The sequence below is a fragment of the Trichoplusia ni genome, chromosome 15 (genome assembly GCF_003590095.1).
Source record: "Trichoplusia ni isolate ovarian cell line Hi5 chromosome 15, tn1, whole genome shotgun sequence".
Taxonomy (NCBI): Eukaryota; Metazoa; Arthropoda; class Insecta; order Lepidoptera; family Noctuidae; genus Trichoplusia; species Trichoplusia ni.
Window position 1 is genome coordinate 976,176 of NC_039492.1, and position 18,926 is coordinate 995,101.

An 18,926-nucleotide genomic window follows, 5' to 3' on the forward strand; every position below is an offset into this window, starting at 1 on the left:
TGTGTATCATATTAATAATAAACTATGAATTAAAAAAATAATGGAAAATGTGTCACATGTCAGTGAGTCATGTCATGATTTGACATCTGACAGTTCTATGAACAGGTTAAAAAGGTGTAAAATTATTGCGGTCTCCGAGGCAAACGAAGCCTTCAGTTTATACGAATAATGTGAATATATATTTTTGGTGAAGTTTTGTTTGATGGGAGAGCGACAGATTTTAGCAAGACCCGAAGAGATGGCTACCACCAGCACCGCGGTCGCGACCGTCCCGCCACAAATACAGGAGGTAATCCCTAATGTTGTTGTGGTATTCCTTATCTCTTCTATTTGATCATTTAATACGCGATAGTGATAACTGTTTCAATTACAATTGTAGAATTGTTAATTTTATTGTTTTTACGACGGCGCTATGGAAGGTTTAAGAAAAATCGGGGCGTTCGTCTTACGAACGCAGTTAGCGGTTTCTAGAAATGGTTTCTCATCGAAAGCGGGTTTACTGAGCGATGTAAATGTGCTAGATCTGAGTCGTGTGATTGCTGGACCTGTGTGTTCCATGTCTCTCGGGGACTTGGGGGCGAATGTTATCAAAGTTGAGAGCTTGGAGGGCGACGAGGCCCGCCGCTGGGGTCCTCCATTTATAAAGGACAGTAAAGACTCGTTTTACTTTCTCTCTGTGAACAGGAATAAGAAGAGTATTTGTATTGATTTGAAGTCAAAAGAAGGTAAGCTGCTTCTACATTTTTGAAAAATATTTTAACCTTTACAAAGCCTTAATATGTATGTGTATCTTATGTTTGTACAGTTAAAATATGTCATATATACACAATATGACGATCTAGATTATATTGTATGAACTCTCTGACCTGCAACTAACTCAGGCTGATTTTTCTTCAAGGCAACTATAAGTTGGTGAGATAAATAATATAATATATGATATTGCACCAAGACAACAATGTCAAATACCTTTTTTTTATATTTTTAAATTTAGAAGCATCTGAAGCATACATTTTTAAACTTTACATTAGCCTATCTTAACTTTGCAGTAAAGTGAGTACCTTGATCAAGTGTTTTTTTGTGTCATTAATTACTTATAACATCACTTTCAGGCAAGAAGGTAGTATATGACTTGGCGAGGAAATGTGATGTGTTAGTAGAAAACTTTCTGCCCGGCAAGTTAGACCAGCTCGAGGTGGGCTATGAGAAGCTAAAGACAGTTAACCCGAAGCTGATATATTGTGCTATCACAGGATTTGGTGCTACTGGTCCTTATGCTAAGAAACCTGGGTGAGGGTATTTATTGGTCTTGCTATTTATTCTGTGCTTACTTGCAAGGACAGTATAGGCTAACTAAATTAAAATGTTTTCTGATATTTGTAACCGTGAAAATCTTAGGTGGTTCGTGAGAAACATTTTTAAAGTATTTCAAGTTTAAACTATATAAAATTTTAGGTATAAACAAGCACTTACCTAGCTTACTTGAATATTTTTATCAATTTAAATAATCTTCTTATCTTATCAACTCTAAATATTTGGTGGGCAACAATTGTTATTTCATAATAACCATTTTATAAAGTATACAATATGCATATTTGATGAGATCTTGAACATTTAGACGCTTATAATCATGTTTCTACAAATCCTATTAAATCTTTTCTGTTCCATCTAAAATCACTGTGATCTTTTAAAATATTCTAGGTATGACGTCATAGCATCAGCTATGGGCGGTTTCCTGAACACGACGGGCGAACGAAACGGCGACCCCGTGAAGGCGGGCGTCGCCATCACTGACGTCACGACCGGACTGCACGCGTTCGGCGCCATCATGACCGCGCTCTACTACAGACAGAAAACCGGCAAGGGACAGAAGATAGACTGCAACCTCCTCTCCACGCAAATATCGAGCATGATCAATATAGCCACTATATACCTCAACTGTGGGATCGAAGGCCAGCGGTGGGGCACCGCCCACGCCAACCTGGTCCCCTACCAAGCATTCAAAACGAAAGACGGACATATCGTCATAGGAACAGGGTCCAATGCGCAATTCGCAGACTTCTGCAAACTTATCAACAAAGAAGAATTAATTCACGATGAGAGGTTCAAAGACAACTCGAATCGAGTTGAGAATAGAGATGAGATCGTCAGGATTTTGAATGACGTTATAAAAACTAAGACGACTAAGGAGTGGTCGGCCGTTTTTAAGAACGCAACTTTTCCTAATGGGCCTGTTAATAAGATGAAGGATGTGTTTGAGGATGAGCACGTTAAAGCCATAGGATTGGTGAAGGAGTTGCAGCATCCTGATGCTGGGACAGTGAAGGTTGTCGGACCCCCCACGGTGTATGAGCTGGGGGGCAACGAGGCCAGGACAGCCCCCCCGAAGTTAGGACAGCACACTAGAGATATACTCTCCAACTTCTTAGGGTACCATGAGAAGAAGATCGAGGGACTTTTTGATAGTAAAGCTGTGCGATAATAATTGGAACAGGGGTTTTGTTACTTTTGTATTGTAATTTATTTTCCGAATGTTTTTTTTTTTCAGTTTGCGGGGTTACTATGACTTCAAACTCAGTTTTTTATAAAGGTATTTTTGTATTACGGTATGCAACACTTTTACACAAACTGTTTTAGTCGAAAAGGGAATCTACGAAATAAATTGTAATTGATTTGTAGTTTTTTATCAAACGATATTATTAAATATAAGTAAATCTACATTATAAGCAAACGAGAACTCTTTTTATTAAAAACAGACCTATAACAAAGAAAATTTAACAAAACAAAACAAAGCCTGAACTTTTCTTCACTATTTACGAATCTACAAACAACCTTACATGCTACCAGTTATATAAAAGATAAGACACGACTACAAACACGTTGTGTACCAACAACTTATCATGATTAAATACACAAGGTATGTCACTGAATCAATTTGTACAGCTAAGATAATGGAAAGAACACGACGAGAAAAACTAATGGAATTATTTTACGTACACACCTAGCGCTTCTATATGGAAGCCTTGGGAATGCAAGAGTTCATGTTTCTTCGTTTATAAATAGTTTAAGACACGTTTTTATAAAGGATTTTTTATGTTTGACGGGTTGTTTTAATTTATTCATCTTTATAGGGTGCTATTTTTTTTTTTTGGATGGGATATTATCAAATGACTCCTGCTTTGAGTTGAGTCAGAATTATACTAAAATACACCTACGTTCCTTCCTTTGTCCTTCGTGTACCAGAGCCAAGGTAACCCTTTCAGACAATCCCAAAAAAAAATCTGTCAAATCGAATTAAGAAAATGATAAATTTTATGTTGCCACTATGAATTTAAAGTAAGTGAATCTCGCTAATATACATGTTGCAACTACCCTGTTAATTGGAAAATCCCCGAATGGTTTTAAATTTGTTAATGAAAAGGTTCTAATGTAGAAACATAAAATATGGGTTTTCTTTTTAATCACCTATATTTGCCCATCGCTCCTCATATTAAGATTTGTTTTCTCTGTAGGACCCTCTAGAGCGCGTAGCTGTGATTACGTTGCGACAGCCGCGCACGCAGACGCGGAAGAAAGTCGTATGGACCGAGGACACGGTCGACAATGAGCACATGAACAAGAAGAAGTCAAAATGTAAGTGTACAAAGCATTATAATAAGATTTAATGATATATGTTGTGGTAATGATACGTCTGCTGGAGAAAAGCCCCTATGAACAAAAATGTTTTTTTTTTTAGTTTAGGTTAGGAAAACCTAATAAAGCCTGGTTATGATTGTGGTCCAGGATAAATCAAGTTTACTTTAGTAAACTATATCTGCCATCAGCATAGTAAAAGCTCTAAGCTCTGCCTCTCAATATCAATAATCATATTTTCGCCAGAGATCTCTCTACTTTACGTGCTAACAGATGGAACGGAAAGCCGAGGTCGACGTCTTCACGCCAAACCCTCTGTATGCGACGTGTTGCGGGTTCGATCCTCGCCAAGAACAAGCGTCTATGAGATCCCCGAATGGTTGTCCTGAGTTTTTGTGCGTGTGACTTGAATGTTTGTGAATCTTTTCATGACACAAGGGTTTAAAACCTAATGCAGTAGTAATTTTTATTTAGAAAAAGTTACATCTGTTTTCTGTTAATCGTCTAGACATCTAACATTAAAATAACATTTTATTTTGTCAGGCTGCTGCATATACGAGAAGCCGAAGAAGTTCGGCGAGTCGGACTCGGAGGAGAGCGACGACGACGAGTGCGAGCACTGCTTCGGGCACGTCGAGAAGAAGCGCGGCAAGCACCACCACCACGAGCACTCGCCCGACTGCCAGATGCACGCCGCGACCAACACACAGACACAGGTGAGGGGGGAACAATACTATAGGATATGTAAAATTACTTAGTATTTAGATATGGAAGCTGAAACATCAGAATAATATTGATAACTTGCCGTAGTTCAATATTATAGAAGTTTTGATACATTTTTGTCAGTTCATAAGTGACTTTCGTCAGTTAATAGACAACGATTTTATTAGTCACGTAGCACAGGTTTTTCTTGTGTAGTGGTTTGTTTTGTGGGAGATAAATGTTTTACAGTTAAAAAACACAATTTTATCTCACAACCCTAGTCTCTGCAAGCACTTACTGGCTCGTAAATATTTGGGAACTGAAATCTGCTATTGACAGTTATTGATTGTATCTCGCAGGTAGAGCCTGCGCCGGCGGCGGAGCAGACCGCGACGATGACGCTCCACCAGGCCGAGCCCGCGCCCGCGCCGCCCGACATCCCCGGCCCCGCCGCCAAGCACGACCAGCCCGCGCAGTAACACTACACCAGCATAACCTAGTTTACAAGTACCATGTCTGACGTCAATTTTACTATTCAATAGTAAAATAGTTCCGAAGACCTATCACCACGTCTTAACAATATTACAGTTTAAAAGAGAGACCCCAGTACATGCCTTGTAATGCGCTGTCTTGCTTCTAAGATGCGCTCCAATGTATCAACTACAAATGAGATCCATTGTTAGCATGTTTTCTAAGTCGTCTGGTATCCGAAGACTTGAATTGCCTCGTGTTTGAAAGACTTTAAAATTAAATACTATCTAGTTGTCATCAGGCAGTAGATCAATACTCTTCCTACTTATTAATAAGAGTGATAATTTTCATAATTATATTAGTAAACAAATTCTGATGTTATTGGCTGTTAATTACTGTTTATGTCCTGCTAAATTGGCAATGGGAGCTATTTCTACGTAATTGCCTTATACCTCGGATACCCATTACATGGGTTAAATGTCATTGCCGTACAAAAAAAATTGCAATCTCTGAAATTGCATTTCGAGGCGTTACTAAGTTATCAAGCCCTTTCTCGAGGAGATTAGGTAGTAATTTACTAAGGAACATAATGTTCAGTTGATGGTAATTAAATTAGACGTTTTCGTATTATTTTTTTAAAGGATTAGATGCCAACAACTCCTTCGTGCGGGAGTGGACTTTAAACTATTTTTCAGACATCGTACATGTAAACTTGGTGTATGGTCACTACACACAAACATATGCCTATACTCTTCTCTCTTTTCATATGTAAGATGTGGTACATCAGAACATACCTAGAATAACATAAGTATTGAGAAGTAACTTCGATAGCCTATTATCACCTCTTAAAATGTACCGTTTTAAGAAACGTTCGTGGGTGAGAGAGGTCGCTATATGCCGTATCTATCTCGCGCCCACAACTACAGTAATATAACTTTAAACGTGAAATATTCTCCTCAAAATTCTAAAATACAGGAATCTGTATAAAACGGGGTTACTCAAAGTGGCGGCCAGTATTTTAGCAATTAGCGGGGATTATGCGTTCACTGAGGATAGAGGAAGGAACTAAGGAGTAACTGATATTGTAAGTCCTGTGTAAGAACCGCGTGCCTAGATGGAATCACTAGGAGTATAAAGGTAGTTGCTAACTGCCTAAAGTCAACTAAAATCTGGTAGAGGATACGATAGGCGACTGGGTCCTAAAGTGTGCTCATTTCTTCGACCTTCGACCACGAGATAATGTGCATGATCGATGAAATTATTTTATTTTATTAGGGAAACAAACAGATATTATATATAAACAATTACAATCATAATAAACTACACATAATCCAAAACAGTTTCCACACTTAAACAATACATTCGCGCCAAGAATGTTAAACAGGTATGAAAAAGAGGAGAAAAACAACATTTCAGTATCAAAAATAAATAAAAATAAAATTCTTCCTTGCATCAAACTAAAATGTTGAAGTTAAAAAAATCTCAAATGCTGATGGGAACCAAAAAATTTTGAATGACTCTTTCAAATTTAGGAAACGAAATGTTAAAAACATCTAAGAAAAAATACAATATTTCAGTATCAAAAATAAAAATAAAAAATCTTCTATGTATCAAACTAAAAAAATCTCAAATGTTGAGAGGAACCAAACAATCGTGAATGATTTTTTTAAATTTAGGAAACGACAGGATTAAAACATCTATGAGGGTATCACTATTACCGTTATTTATAAGATCATTATACAGCCGGCTTATTATGAAACGATACCTCGTGTAAGGAGGATCAAATAAATAAGTACACGTTAGGGCCCAGTCTGCGTTATCCTACAGGTCTATAAATACACTCATACGATCTGAACTCCCAAAAATACGCGGCTAGGTCATTGTCACGCAACAACGACACAAGTGGCAGTATAGTAATCGCCCAATCCCTATTAAGTTAGCGAACACACCAGCATGCGTGGTGTTTTAATTAAACTGGTATATGGATTTTCTGGAGATGGAACAAATCATCACTATCCTTAATCCAATGATAATTATTGAAATAAAATGCCGTCTCGTATTGGATGCGACTGAGAATAAAAAAAAACGTGTACAATTGTGTATTTAGTATAATTAATGTGGCATATTATGTTATTATAATTTGTTATATTTTCATTGTCATAGTAAGTTAAAACATTTACAATGTTCTTTTGTCTTAAGAATGATCATTTCTATGTTAGCAGATGGTGCGCCAATCCTTTATCGACATAATGAGTTTTATTTATTTACGTATTCCATTTCATTCATTTATACCTAAATGTAACTGATTCCTTGTTTTATTATGTTAAGTAACTTAGTTGTAGCGATTAAACATTTATTTCCATTATTTTTTGTTTTATTTTGGTTTTTCTTTTTTTGGTACTGGCAACTTTGTTGCTGACGTAACTTGGAAAAGGCCGACGCCTAGAAAAGGCTAATGATAGGCTGAGTTGAATGATTAACTGACTGGAAACTGTTAGCAAAATGTGTCCCAAAAACATATATGTGATATGTAATCTTTTCTAAAAAGCAAGGAGAATTGATTCAGTGTTGTTACATTGTATCATAAGGGTATGAAATGCAAAGAAAATAGCAACAGCTCGGCAATACAGCCATTTTACTCCTAACAATCAAGTTCTATTTTGATTATCTACAATCAGTATTTGGCTATAGTAAGGCCAACCAGACGAGATAAAGAATTTAAACAAATTTTCAGGGGATCATAACATTTTTATTTGAATAAACTATTATAAAGTTCGAATTTTATCAAAAATGAAGGAATGAACTTCTTGAACACCACATGGCGGACCAAATGTTGATAATTGTCGTATTGACTGCTTTCTTGTACCACGAAACACATAACGACAGCTGTCATCGACCAACTGACGCCATAACTGCGTACGAGTGATAAGGACAGGGATAATAATCCCTCGCTATCGCAATGTAACTCAGTAACGGTCCGCTTTTTTATGTTTTTTATCTCGTCTGGTTGGCCTTACTATAGTGCAGTTTTAGCCTGTATGATTAAAACAAACTGAAAGTAGCACTCTTTTATCTATTGGAATTGAAGCATGAATATACTATTCAATATATTATTGTATGTACTAAGTTCACAGTATAGTTGTCCCTGTTAGCTACGTAGTAAGTGTTAGATGTTAGCACGTTGATGTGCGGTATTGTTGTCATATGGTTTATTTTGAATAAAGATCTGAATTAAACATTTTTTTTTCATTACAAAACCTTGTCCTTAGACATTATGGAAATAAATTTCAACCTTACTGGAATACGGATAAGACTCATTTTTCAATAGCCTTAGCTGATCACACCGACGAGATCTATCAGGTATCAATCAAGAATGAGTCTTATCGAGGTCGCACAAGGATCAAATTAAAGTTTGTTAGTAAAAGAGAACGGTAATTATTCATAGAATTTATTGATATTAGATACATTATACATTTATCAGTCGAGAACATATTTATAGTTGGTGTATGGTATACAATGAAATCAGACACTTCATTAGACGCAACGGTGAGGCGAAGATCATTCCATCATTGTCAGTGGTTAAGCGGTTATTTGTAGAACAAACGATAATTCAAAATCAGAGATTCCATAATTCTAACTGTATAATTTATAATTAAAATACTTTATACTTACATTGATGATTCACATGTATAAGGGAAAGGAGGGCGTCGTCCTCGAATCGAACGAATGTTGAAAATGATTTTACGTCACTGATTTCGGTCAATTCATACACAGATCTGAATCGTTACGAAATAGCAAATTAACTGACAAGTAATAACTTAATTTAAATATAAAAGGAACTAAGAAAATGGTTATTTATTCAAAAGACACAGTACATTCGGGTTGCCTTTTATTAATTTTGCTTATTCTTATACTGAAGTTCTGAAAAATTTGACTTATTACGGCAACAATAAACAATTCCTGAAGGATTTTGTGGTTACCAAACAAATTTGTCACATTCTAATACAAAAAATAAACCATTACAATATCACATTAAGATTCTTACTAACTGCGACCAAATATTTGATGGACCTATTTTCAGTACATAACAAATCTTACATCATATACATTTACAAAATTGCGAAAACATATATATACCTTTAATTGTAAGGTGAATATTTACAGACTTTCTGATAATGAAATTGTTGCTGGTATATAATGTACCTAAAGAGCTAACATATTAAGTACAAATTACCTTAATAAGTTGTTAAAATACCTCCCAATGGTAACTTACGATTTGGGGTAGTAGATTTATTTTCTTTATAAATTCAAATTTTAAATTTTCAAACATAAACAAATTACGTACAGTACGAAAGCTTTGGCCGTCAATGAAATTCAGAACTTATGTCATAGCAATAAATTCTATTTTTTCAAATCGAGTTTATTACTCGGATTCATTTCACAATAACCAATACATTCCATCTCTTCATTCTCCTTAAGAGACAGAGACAACATAATTTATTGAGGCTAGAAAATAGAGGCTGGAGTGGATGGGGTAAATGGGGGATAAAGTTAAATTCAAAGGGTCTTTACGTCTGATGAAAGCGATGATTATATTACCGTAAAACGGGGTGAATAGAGGTTTTTTTGGGGTGGATAGAAACAGAGTTTTTATTAAAATTTGGACGTTTAACTAGAAAAAAACATAAAGATTATACAAATATTTCATAAAGTAACTGTGTCTAAGCATTTTAATGAAAGAAAATATTCATGTAACCCCCTAAAAAACACTATTCTCTATTCACCCCGTTTTACCGTATTGATATACCTGGATATCTTTATAACTATTTTTGATATTCGAGTTTATATTTCATATATTGCGCTAAAGTAGCCTAATCTTTTTAATATTCACAGCATTAAATGCATCATGCTTTCATTAAAAAATGCAAAATTCAGTTTGGAAGATTATATTTTGGAGCTAGTGCCCAGATTACAGCAACCGCCCATATTTATGATGTCAAGTTGTCTACGTCACTGTCAAACTAATGACATGTGACGTCACAGTGCATTTGTTTTCTATAATCTTGAATATGGGCTATAGTTTACGCTTAGCATAGCTTGCGCCCACGACTTCGCTCGCGACCATAAAGCTTGTCTATAAGATAGGTTGGTAAAGGAAGACGTACTTCTGTATTTAATACGTTATGGAAGAGTTGAGTTATTGGTACTGACTCTGCTTAGAAACAATGATTTTTATGATAGAAATAAATTGTCACAAAATAAATTAGATTTTCTTGTTATGTTGTGTAATAAACTAAATAACTATTTTTTGGTAAATTTCAATGATTAGTAAGATGCGAACATCCTTTATTTACTAGTCACTTAAAAAATCGTATATTTTCGGTTATTGTTCGTACACCGTGTTCCGTTCGACAAACAGACGAACAAACAAAGAAAAAATAGAATTGACTTTTGGAAAAGAAAAATTCAATGTAGCGATAACACTTTTCTATAATTATATATGTATAGATTATCGTTTGTAAACTAGAGTCAGCGCCAATAACTACGTCATTTGAATGTTTATTGTCTAAGCAATATAGTTGTGTACATGTAAGGTTTAGTGTCAGCCTTCAATGGTTACCGGAGATAAATAAATAAAGCTTCAACCAATTTGTTTCAATTTGCTGAAGATCACCTTCTCATTTTCCTGCAAGAAATAAATGTTTATGTTACTGTGATGGACCATTTTATGAAAAGGAAAATATTTTTGTAAATAAGAGAAGAAATGTGAATGTAAATTTGCGGATGTTGACTATTTTTTATGTATAATTGTTTGATATTTGTTTAGGCACAAAAGGTAAACTAACTTGGGTGTCCTTTTTTAGAAATTAAGTCTATAATAGATCACGATTAAAAAAAAACAAGTAAACAACAATAAAGATTATTAAGCCACATTGCCTTGGTAACGACGTAACGTCAGGTTGAGGAGGTCAGATAGGCAGACGGCCTTGTAAATCACTTATAGTGCTTGGGTGCTCTAGACTCCTGTAGGACTGGAAGCCCACCCCAAGATAGTTGGGAAAAAGGCTAGGATGATGATGAAGAGCGGATAAGATAACTTATTTGCCTTTTTTATATATCTATAAAATGGAGTATAAATACGTTACTTTCCTTTATATTTTCACTTAATTACAAAACAAATACGTGTTAATTTTTTATGACAAACTTAATCGATTTTCAACTAGTCACGTCCAGTCACCATCCCTAGTAGTATAATAGGTAAACCGTAGTATATGCACCTGTTGAGCGGCTTCTCCTTGTAGACGACGGCCTTGCGGTTCCGGCGCGCGCGCGAGTCCGTGACGTCGGCGGCGCTGCTGTCGCTGTCGCGGCTGTCCCCGCTGCCGCGGCCGCACAACGCCGCGCTGGCCACCACAAACTTGTGTGTTAGTAAGCTGTTATAACTGACAATCGGCGAAAACTAGCCTAGCCAGGTAAATTAAGCCCACCGACAAGTGTACCAAGCTAATGGTTTCATTCAACTCATGCTTAGTTAGAGAGATGAGATACAGCGAAGGCTAGTTGTGGGAATTGGCTAGATAGACTAGAGCTGAGTTGCACATGTTCTACCCGACTCCAGAGGTATGAAAAGAGGGACTTTTTCACGCTTAGCCGGCAGAAAACTTATACCTATGTACATACCATTAATTTTCTCACATTACATTGCTAGCCTACCTGTCGCGAGTATCCTGTGAGACGTTCCGCGAGTGTTCCCGGCAGTCCTGGCTGTGTCCGCGCCGCCGCGGCCCCGCGCGGCTGTCGCAGCGGCTGCTACTCATGTCCGCGTGCTCTGACTCCATCTCAACGTCCGTGTCTAGGGTACGGGTTTCTCTGTCAACGGGAAATTATAATAATAATATTAACAATTAATATAATAATAACCAATTAACAATTTATTTACAGACAAAGATTTCTTCAAAAGAAGGACAATGCTTCTATGTAGGGGAAGGGGTCTTTGCAATTATTACTAAGCTTGCTCTGACATTCCATACGAAAAAAATTGTAATAAAGGTTTCCTTACCATGTCTTCTTTTATTACCGTGTTAAACTTAGTCAAAATATTTAGAACCCGAAAAATGGGAACGAAAAATTTAAAGATTTAACTTTCTGGATTCAATTGGAAACCTGGATTAAATCTAAGGTTTCGGCTTCTAAGTTCGTACAAATCCTAGTTAACTTACGACACGATGACCCTGGAGTCCGTGGCCCCGTTGGGGCTGGGCGCGTCGAAGGCGATGAGCGGGTGTTGAGGGGGGGAGCGCGCGCGCTTCGGAGGGGAGGACTCGCTCTCCGACCCGTCCAGGCGCATCTTAGCTACCAACACCTTCAGCACCTTACTCGATGTGCTGGGGAAAGAATAGTTTTATTATACTTGAATGCAAGTATAGAGATAGTGGTAATGGCTACATAAATAAGTGTTTTTAGATACTAATTTAATGCATACATTGCAGGTGTTTGCCAACGCAATCGGGCGTAATATTTATATGATTTCGGTGTACTACAGAAGTATGGGGAACAATAATATCTCTTCCATTTATTTTCGAGTCTTGAAATAAGCGTTTCTGCTTGAGATTACGATAGTTGGAATCACATTCCTTTAGTCCTAGGTACAAGGGTAGGGTGAATTCCTCTGTTGTTTCTATGCAGCTGGCATAACGTATCTCTCCGCCTTTCCCTCCGCGGAGAAAATCAATAAGATTTTTTTTTCTTCCTAGATAAAAAAAAAATGTGTAAAGCATAGGGTTGTACCTGTTCCTGCGGTGCGAGCTGGGCCGGGGCGAGTAGTGCGCGTGTCGCGGCGAGGCGGGCGCGGGCGGCGACGTGCGCCGGCGCCGCCGCACCGTCGGGGAGAACGCCGGGCTCAGCGAGCGCTGCCGCATGGGGACAACGATATTCGCTTAGTCATTTGTCTTTACAAACGGTCTTAAGGTTGAAATGCAGTGGAAAAGGTTACACAAGGGACAATGGATTTAGGTGGGTTTCTTCGCTCAGCCCAAAGCGAGAGGAATCATTTTATAAGTTCATAATGTATATGATTTACCTGAGCTGGACACAATGCAGACGTGTCTTCAGTCTTAGGAGAAGCATCAGATGTTTTGGGTGTGGTGGAGTCCGGCTCCGATTTGACACCATTCGGGGTAGGGCACTGAGAATAGATTTTTTAATAAGACTCCCGCACTAAGTAAATTTATCCTTGTCGTGGGAATTTTACAAACATTAAATTCACATGAAAAAAGACATGAAGAGGAGAGACTGCATGGACAGCCGAGTGGTAAGTAAATAAGTAAAAAGAGATAGATAAAAATCATCTTTTCTTACTTCAAAACGAGATAAATTTTAATTTGCACATGTTTGCTAAATAGTCTGCGTCATATCATTAACAAGGCTGGTTCAGATTATAGATAATTATAAGGTCAGAAGGATGAGCCTTACCTTTGATCCTGTAGGTGTACTATCTAACAACCAACTTGGACCCTCCAAGGGATTAACAGGGTGCTCCTGGCTGGAAGACGACTGCGCGTTGTTCTCCCTATAAACAATTAAAATAATAAAATACCCAGTTTAAGACAAAGATAACATAATTATAATACTTAGCATTAACAATAGTACCTTGTTGGAGGTGTCTCCTCTGTCTCAACTTCTTCTTCACTAACTGCGTCCAATCGATTCCTATAAACATTATTAATATAAAAATTATTTCCTATTTACTAAATCATCATCAACCATGTAGAAGCGACAAGGACATGTGATATATCAAAGAGAATTACGTTCATAATCTAGGCAACACAAGTCTCGGGTATCTGACGAATTTAGTCTGCAAGAGACTGGACCTGTACCTACATAATAATGTCTAGGCCGATTTCGGCCACGCCAGCTAATGTTGCAACACCAGCGAGCTAAATTCTATTATAGAACACTCCAAAACGGCTGGACCGATTTTGCAGGACGAGGTTTTAATGGTTCAGCTGGTATCTATCATATTGCAGAAGTGTGTACACAAACACCGGTGCACAGTTTCCTTAGTCCCATAGACCGATAGTACGGCAGTCCAGCACAAGCGAAGAGCGCTCAGGACATATATTTTTATGGGCCGTCCGAAATCGCGATCAAAATCTTAACCGTTGACTTGGCAGTCCTGCAGTCTGACCACTAGGCTATCACAGCTGTACCTACATATATGGCACACCCTGCAATATTTGAGAGTAAACCATCAGGTATTGGGGACTTGTGTTTCCTCATCTAAGAATTAATTATATTAACTTACGATTCAAAGTCGTCTTGTTCTGATACATGTCCGTCTGAACCATCTGACCTTACTGCATCATCTGTGGATCAAATAACTATATTTACATCAACTTTTATTCAACTTCAAACCTGCCCTGTTATACATTGTCTTACATAAAAATATACTTTTTGGACTTGATGAATTGAAATGATGAGTTGCAAGAAGTTTAACTAAAATTCAATGCCCATACAAAAACCTGACACCCGGGGTCAGAACAAGCATTTGTGGATTATGGGTATAACACAGAACAATTGACAGTGTTTTCAAATGAGTTTGTATTAATTTACCTTCCAGTCCTAAATCTTCAGTGCTGTCATCTGAGGTATTGTTCTCTGCCATCTGGTTAGGATATACTGATAGATCTATCCTTGTTAGGGGTATGTATACATCTGGCAGACAAAATAATAACATTCATTTTTGTTATCATAATAAATAACAATTAATGTATATCTTATTTGTTTTGGCTAGGTTTAACTAGTTTTTGAATAGTAATGCCATATTCTTATGATAGACATAATAATGACATATTGAATTAGAGTAATGAAATTTGCCAACTTTCCATAATAGGCATTATTCAAAGCACCCAAATTTCTTTATACATAAGTAGTGGTTGCCAGTTACATAGCCTGCATGGTGATAAATGGTTCATGAACGCTATGTGTATTGCCAAAACTTCAAAAACACACATTACAAAAAACATGCATTACAAACCTTGTAACATGTGCATGGGAACAGCTCTCTCTGTTATGCTGTGGTTCTGACTTTGGTTAGGGCTTCTTGCTGCTGCTCCTGAAACAAAAACATTGCATTAGGATTAAGAAACCAGAATTCAGGAATTCATTGTGTGTTTGTCTAAACAATTTGTTTTTTTGGAAGACCTTTACTAAGCATTACTATAGTTTCAGTTGAAAAAACTTAACACTTGTACTGAATTAAATATAAAATATTACCACCAATCTGACAACTGGTCAACATGTTAAACATCTGTGTTTGTAAACAACTTAATTACATGATTAGATTAACTTACTTGGGTTACTGGTATTTAAAATAGTCCTGCTAAGAGCCACAACAGGCTGTATCGACTGCCCACTAATCATTGTCGGTGGTACTCGGTGGACACGCTCAGATCTCTCTGCACTTGGAGTACCACCAATGGAACTCCACCGAGGAGACTGGTCATCCAACTCCTGTCTCTCCCTCAGGTACTCCTTGGCTATCTCCATGCTCTTGGCAATCTCTGCTGAAGCCTTGACTAGGTGTGAAATTGCTTTTTCACTCGCTGCTTGTAATGCAGTATCAAGTTTACTAGCTTGAAATGCACCATTGTTTCTGATTCTCTGAAATAACAATTAAAATTCAATCAAACATAAACGTGTTAAGATAAGGAACTTTTGTTTTTTAAACATATAAAATTAATCAGAAATTTCTAATTAATAGACTTAATTATGAAATGGGGAAACTGTTAATGTTTCTTTATAGAACATTCGCTCCTACGGAACTTATTTATTTTCGCGTAAATTACACGACTGATTGACGTCTATCGATAGCATAAAATGGAGTGAATTTATCCACAAAGACATAAGATTTACAAACATTTGTTATAAGAATGGCACTCACGCTTAATTTAAGTCTCAATTCGTTGATCTCCTTCATAAGAGCAAGCTTTTCATCATCTTTCTGCGCTGCAGTCATTTTCCAGTATTGCACCTTCTGAGCTAACTCATTATTTTTCTCTTTTAAATCCTTAATTTCGTCTTCTAAAGTCGCCATTGCACTTAACTTTATTACTTAAGTAGTCGGTATTTAACTGTACCTAAAGTACGAAACAATAAATTCACAATATATACACTTTACAATTCACGAAGAAAGCATTTTAGTCCTTTCATTTTCAATTAATACATAAATATTTGTTGAAATCAAAAAACGGCGAAATACATTCCTCGGCAAATTTTGAAATTGACAAAGTCAAACAGATGTCAATATAATACAGTCAACAGATAAACAGATAACAAATAATTTATAATGCCTAATGTGTTGTTTTCACTCACAGTCTTGTGTCTCAGAAATGATAATTAATTAACATTAGTTTATAAAAAAAATTGCTACAAAATTATATGACTTATTACAATTACAATTCTGGTCTGGTCATTCAGTATACTCTATAGCTATATTGAAATGAATGCACCAAAGACATTATACTCTCTACTACACACAAACATTTTGTATTTTTGTCTATTCTGTGAATGCTGTCACTTTACCTGTGTTCTGTCAAACAAGCGTGCATGGTGATAACACGCACGCTTTGAGGTTATAACTCAATCACGCTGTATTTTTCGGCATTTAATTTGTAAATTATGTCGTTCCGCGGTAGAGGAGGTGGTGGCGGTGGTCGAGGCGGATATGGCGGTGGTGGTGGAGGCGGAGGAAGAGGATTTGGAGGTCGCGGAGGCGGTGGCGGCCGAGGCGGCTTCGGCGGACGCGGCGGCGGCCGTGGTGGAAGAGGTGGTGGTGGCGGTGGATTCCGCCAACAAGACCAAGGACCTCCAGAGTCTGTGATCCCTCTAGGACACTACGGATGGACAGTACAGGACGACCTAATCTGTAAAGTAGACATTGAAGATGTCCCATACTTCAATGCGCCCATCTTCCTCGAAAATAAAGAACAGATCGGTAAAATTGACGAGATATTCGGCAACTTACGTGATTACTTCGTGTCAGTAAAAATGGGAGATAACTTCAAAGCGAATAGTTTTAAAGATGGCCAGCAGTTTTACATCGACCCCGCGAAGTTATTGCCACTGAAGAGGTTTTTGCCGCAGCCGCCTGGTGCTAAACGTGGTGGTGGTCGCGGTCGGGGCGGACCTCGCGGTGGTCGTGGCGGAGGCGGCGGCTTCGGCCGCGGAGGTGGTGGCGGCGGCCGAGGCGGAGGTTTCGGTCGAGGAGGCGGTGGGGGTCGCGGCGGCTTCGGGCGCGGCGGCGGCGGCGGCTACGGAGGCGGCGGCGGCGGCTTCAACAGAGGAGGTGGTGGCTTCAGAGGGGGACGCGGCGGCCGATAACCCTCCAGTGATGACTAGACATTGGTTAAGTGAATTTAGATTTAAGCAGTTTGTGTAATATGTTGTTAAGTATAAAATGTGAGCTAGGAGTTGAACATTGTTATTATATTTGTATGACTTGGTTGAATATCCTTGGATAATGTACAACTGATGAACTGGAGCATGGTATTCATGACCATGTTATAACCTTTTTGTATGTAACATAGACACATTATGTGCAAGGTAGACTTAAAAAGGATGCAGGAAGTTCTTTTCAAAAGTAACACTTGATATAATTGACGAATTGATGTATACCAACTCTCATGGGTACTGAATTGTGGTCTGGGGATTATTATGCATCATATTTCAAGGAGGCATTTTTAACATTTATTTCCTGTCCTGTAGCACGGTTCAGTACCCAGCCAGCCATTGGACCACGAGTTAGTTCAATGTTCCATATGGAAGGTTTAAAAAGTGCAACTAAATTTATGAATTAAAATCATTATTATACTACATATAAAATACCAGTTATGACAAAATTTCATATTTGTGACACATTTTTGTACTTTACTCATTATCACATAAACATTATGTTGTAAGGACCTAATGAAAAACATTGTTAAGAAATAATATAGCTATATTTTAAGATGTAAATTGTTTTATTTAATCCCGAACTATTTAGTTAAATAAATAATAACAATACTAGTCAAGATAACAAAGTTATGTTTGCCTGAAAAGACAAGAAGTCTTGCACCTGACCAAAAGAAAAAAAAAGGTTAACTTTTTGAAAAGATGTTACAGATTCATTGAAATAGTCTTGTACTGTGAAAATCAATCTATCTTTTTGAGTCTATTAACAGATTGTCTGAATTGATTTGAATAGTGACTGCATAATATAAGTTGCACAGTACTAGTTTGTTAAATTTTATATATCCTGTTAGTAGTATCATCTGTACATCTTTTTATAACATAAATCTTTGTATATAACTGCAAGATACTGCTCAAAATAAATAATTACTCCTTAAACTATTCTATTCTACATTTTCTAATTCAGACTTTCCTCCACCAGAACCACTTGGTATATAATTGTCTGCCAAAGCTTTTCCTCGATGATTGAAGATATAGAAAGATGGCAGATTCTGTTGAGTCTCCCATTTTATTTGATTGAGTTCAGCTGCAGCTGGTATCTCTCGTAGATTTCCCGCGACGTTCAGTACGCCCCACATCACGGCGAATAAACTAACGACAGCTTGCACTACGATCTGCAATAACAATTTAAGTTTAGAAATGTTCCCTAAATTACTAATATCTCGTCAACTATTATCATTATCTATACTTACATCCAAAGGTAATGTGGTAAACTCCTGTGATGTTATACGAAGGTATGATCGGTCTGTAATAATAAATTATTGATTTAAATACATAAATAATGGAAAACAATCTAAAGGAAATGGTACACTGCTAGCGGCTACGACTTACGTTGGGCTGCTGAAAACGCTGAGTGGAACAAAGAAATGAACCCTACTATAACAATAATCTTATGCACTGATGAACCCATTTTATATTGTTTTTTAATTTTCTTATTATTAAATTAATTGGAACAGCGAATGGGTTAAATGAATGCTATCACCAGAATTGACATAACGTTCTGTCATGCTGTGTGACAGTTACATTTTTTCATCTCTTGAATAGAGTCTGACTGTGACTAACTTAATCGACTTTTAAAACATTATGATTATTCGAATAATACAATATGTGAGAGC

General features: G+C 37.2%; 4 protein-coding genes across 4 annotated transcripts; 2 read left to right on the top strand and 2 right to left on the bottom strand.

Moving 5' to 3' along the window:
• The first annotated feature begins 300 nt into the window (after positions 1–300).
• On the top strand, positions 301–7,168 carry LOC113501138 (succinate--hydroxymethylglutarate CoA-transferase-like). Its single transcript, XM_026882167.1, is given in 6 exon segments — positions 301–725; positions 1,110–1,287; positions 1,699–2,530; positions 3,510–3,630; positions 4,174–4,346; positions 4,692–7,168. Coding segments are annotated over 6 exon segments (1,737 nt in total). The 5' UTR covers positions 301–412; the 3' UTR covers positions 4,812–7,168.
• Positions 7,169–9,968: 2,800 nt separating this feature from the next.
• Positions 9,969–16,111, bottom strand: LOC113501333. The gene is made up of 13 exons (XM_026882457.1): positions 15,746–16,111; positions 15,156–15,465; positions 14,840–14,917; positions 14,416–14,517; positions 14,108–14,168; positions 13,453–13,512; positions 13,276–13,372; positions 12,884–12,988; positions 12,592–12,713; positions 12,024–12,188; positions 11,518–11,673; positions 11,082–11,207; positions 9,969–10,489 (listed from the first exon to the last, which is right to left on the bottom strand). Exons 1-13 carry the CDS (start codon positions 15,896–15,898, stop codon positions 10,474–10,476), a joined length of 1,551 nt encoding a protein of 516 aa, XP_026738258.1. The 5' UTR covers positions 15,899–16,111; the 3' UTR covers positions 9,969–10,473.
• A 268-nt stretch (positions 16,112–16,379) lies between these two features.
• Positions 16,380–17,811, top strand: LOC113500981 (probable H/ACA ribonucleoprotein complex subunit 1). The gene has a single exon (XM_026881938.1). The coding sequence runs from the start codon at positions 16,483–16,485 to the stop codon at positions 17,182–17,184; it is 702 nt and encodes a 233-aa protein (XP_026737739.1). The 5' UTR covers positions 16,380–16,482; the 3' UTR covers positions 17,185–17,811.
• LOC113500982 (membrane magnesium transporter 1) lies at positions 17,804–18,848 on the bottom strand. Its single transcript, XM_026881940.1, has 3 exons — positions 18,643–18,848; positions 18,504–18,556; positions 17,804–18,425 (listed from the first exon to the last, which is right to left on the bottom strand). The coding sequence occupies exons 1-3, from the start codon at positions 18,719–18,721 to the stop codon at positions 18,195–18,197; spliced, it is 363 nt and encodes a 120-aa protein (XP_026737741.1). The 5' UTR covers positions 18,722–18,848; the 3' UTR covers positions 17,804–18,194.
• Between the last annotated feature and the right edge of the window lie 78 nt (positions 18,849–18,926).

Bases quoted from the DNA above. Each gene is read 5' to 3' on its own strand.
- LOC113501333 (XM_026882457.1), bottom strand. From the start codon at position 15,898: ATGGCGACTTTAGAAGACGAAATTAAGGATTTAAAAGAGAAAAATAAT. The intron at 12,989-13,275 runs GTAAGGCTCATC...ATCTATTCTCAG, and splicing joins GTACACCTACAGGATCAAAG to TGCCCTACCCCGAATGGTGT. The intron at 11,208-11,517 runs GTAGGCTAGCAA...TGTGGTGGCCAG, and splicing joins TCACAGGATACTCGCGACAG to CGCGGCGTTGTGCGGCCGCG.
- LOC113500981 (XM_026881938.1), top strand. From the start codon at position 16,483: ATGTCGTTCCGCGGTAGAGGAGGTGGTGGCGGTGGTCGAGGCGGATAT.
- LOC113500982 (XM_026881940.1), bottom strand. From the start codon at position 18,721: ATGGGTTCATCAGTGCATAAGATTATTGTTATAGTAGGGTTCATTTCT. The intron at 18,557-18,642 runs GTAAGTCGTAGC...TTATTATTACAG, and splicing joins AGCGTTTTCAGCAGCCCAAC to ACCGATCATACCTTCGTATA. The intron at 18,426-18,503 runs GTAAGTATAGAT...TTGTTATTGCAG, and splicing joins TTACCACATTACCTTTGGAT to ATCGTAGTGCAAGCTGTCGT.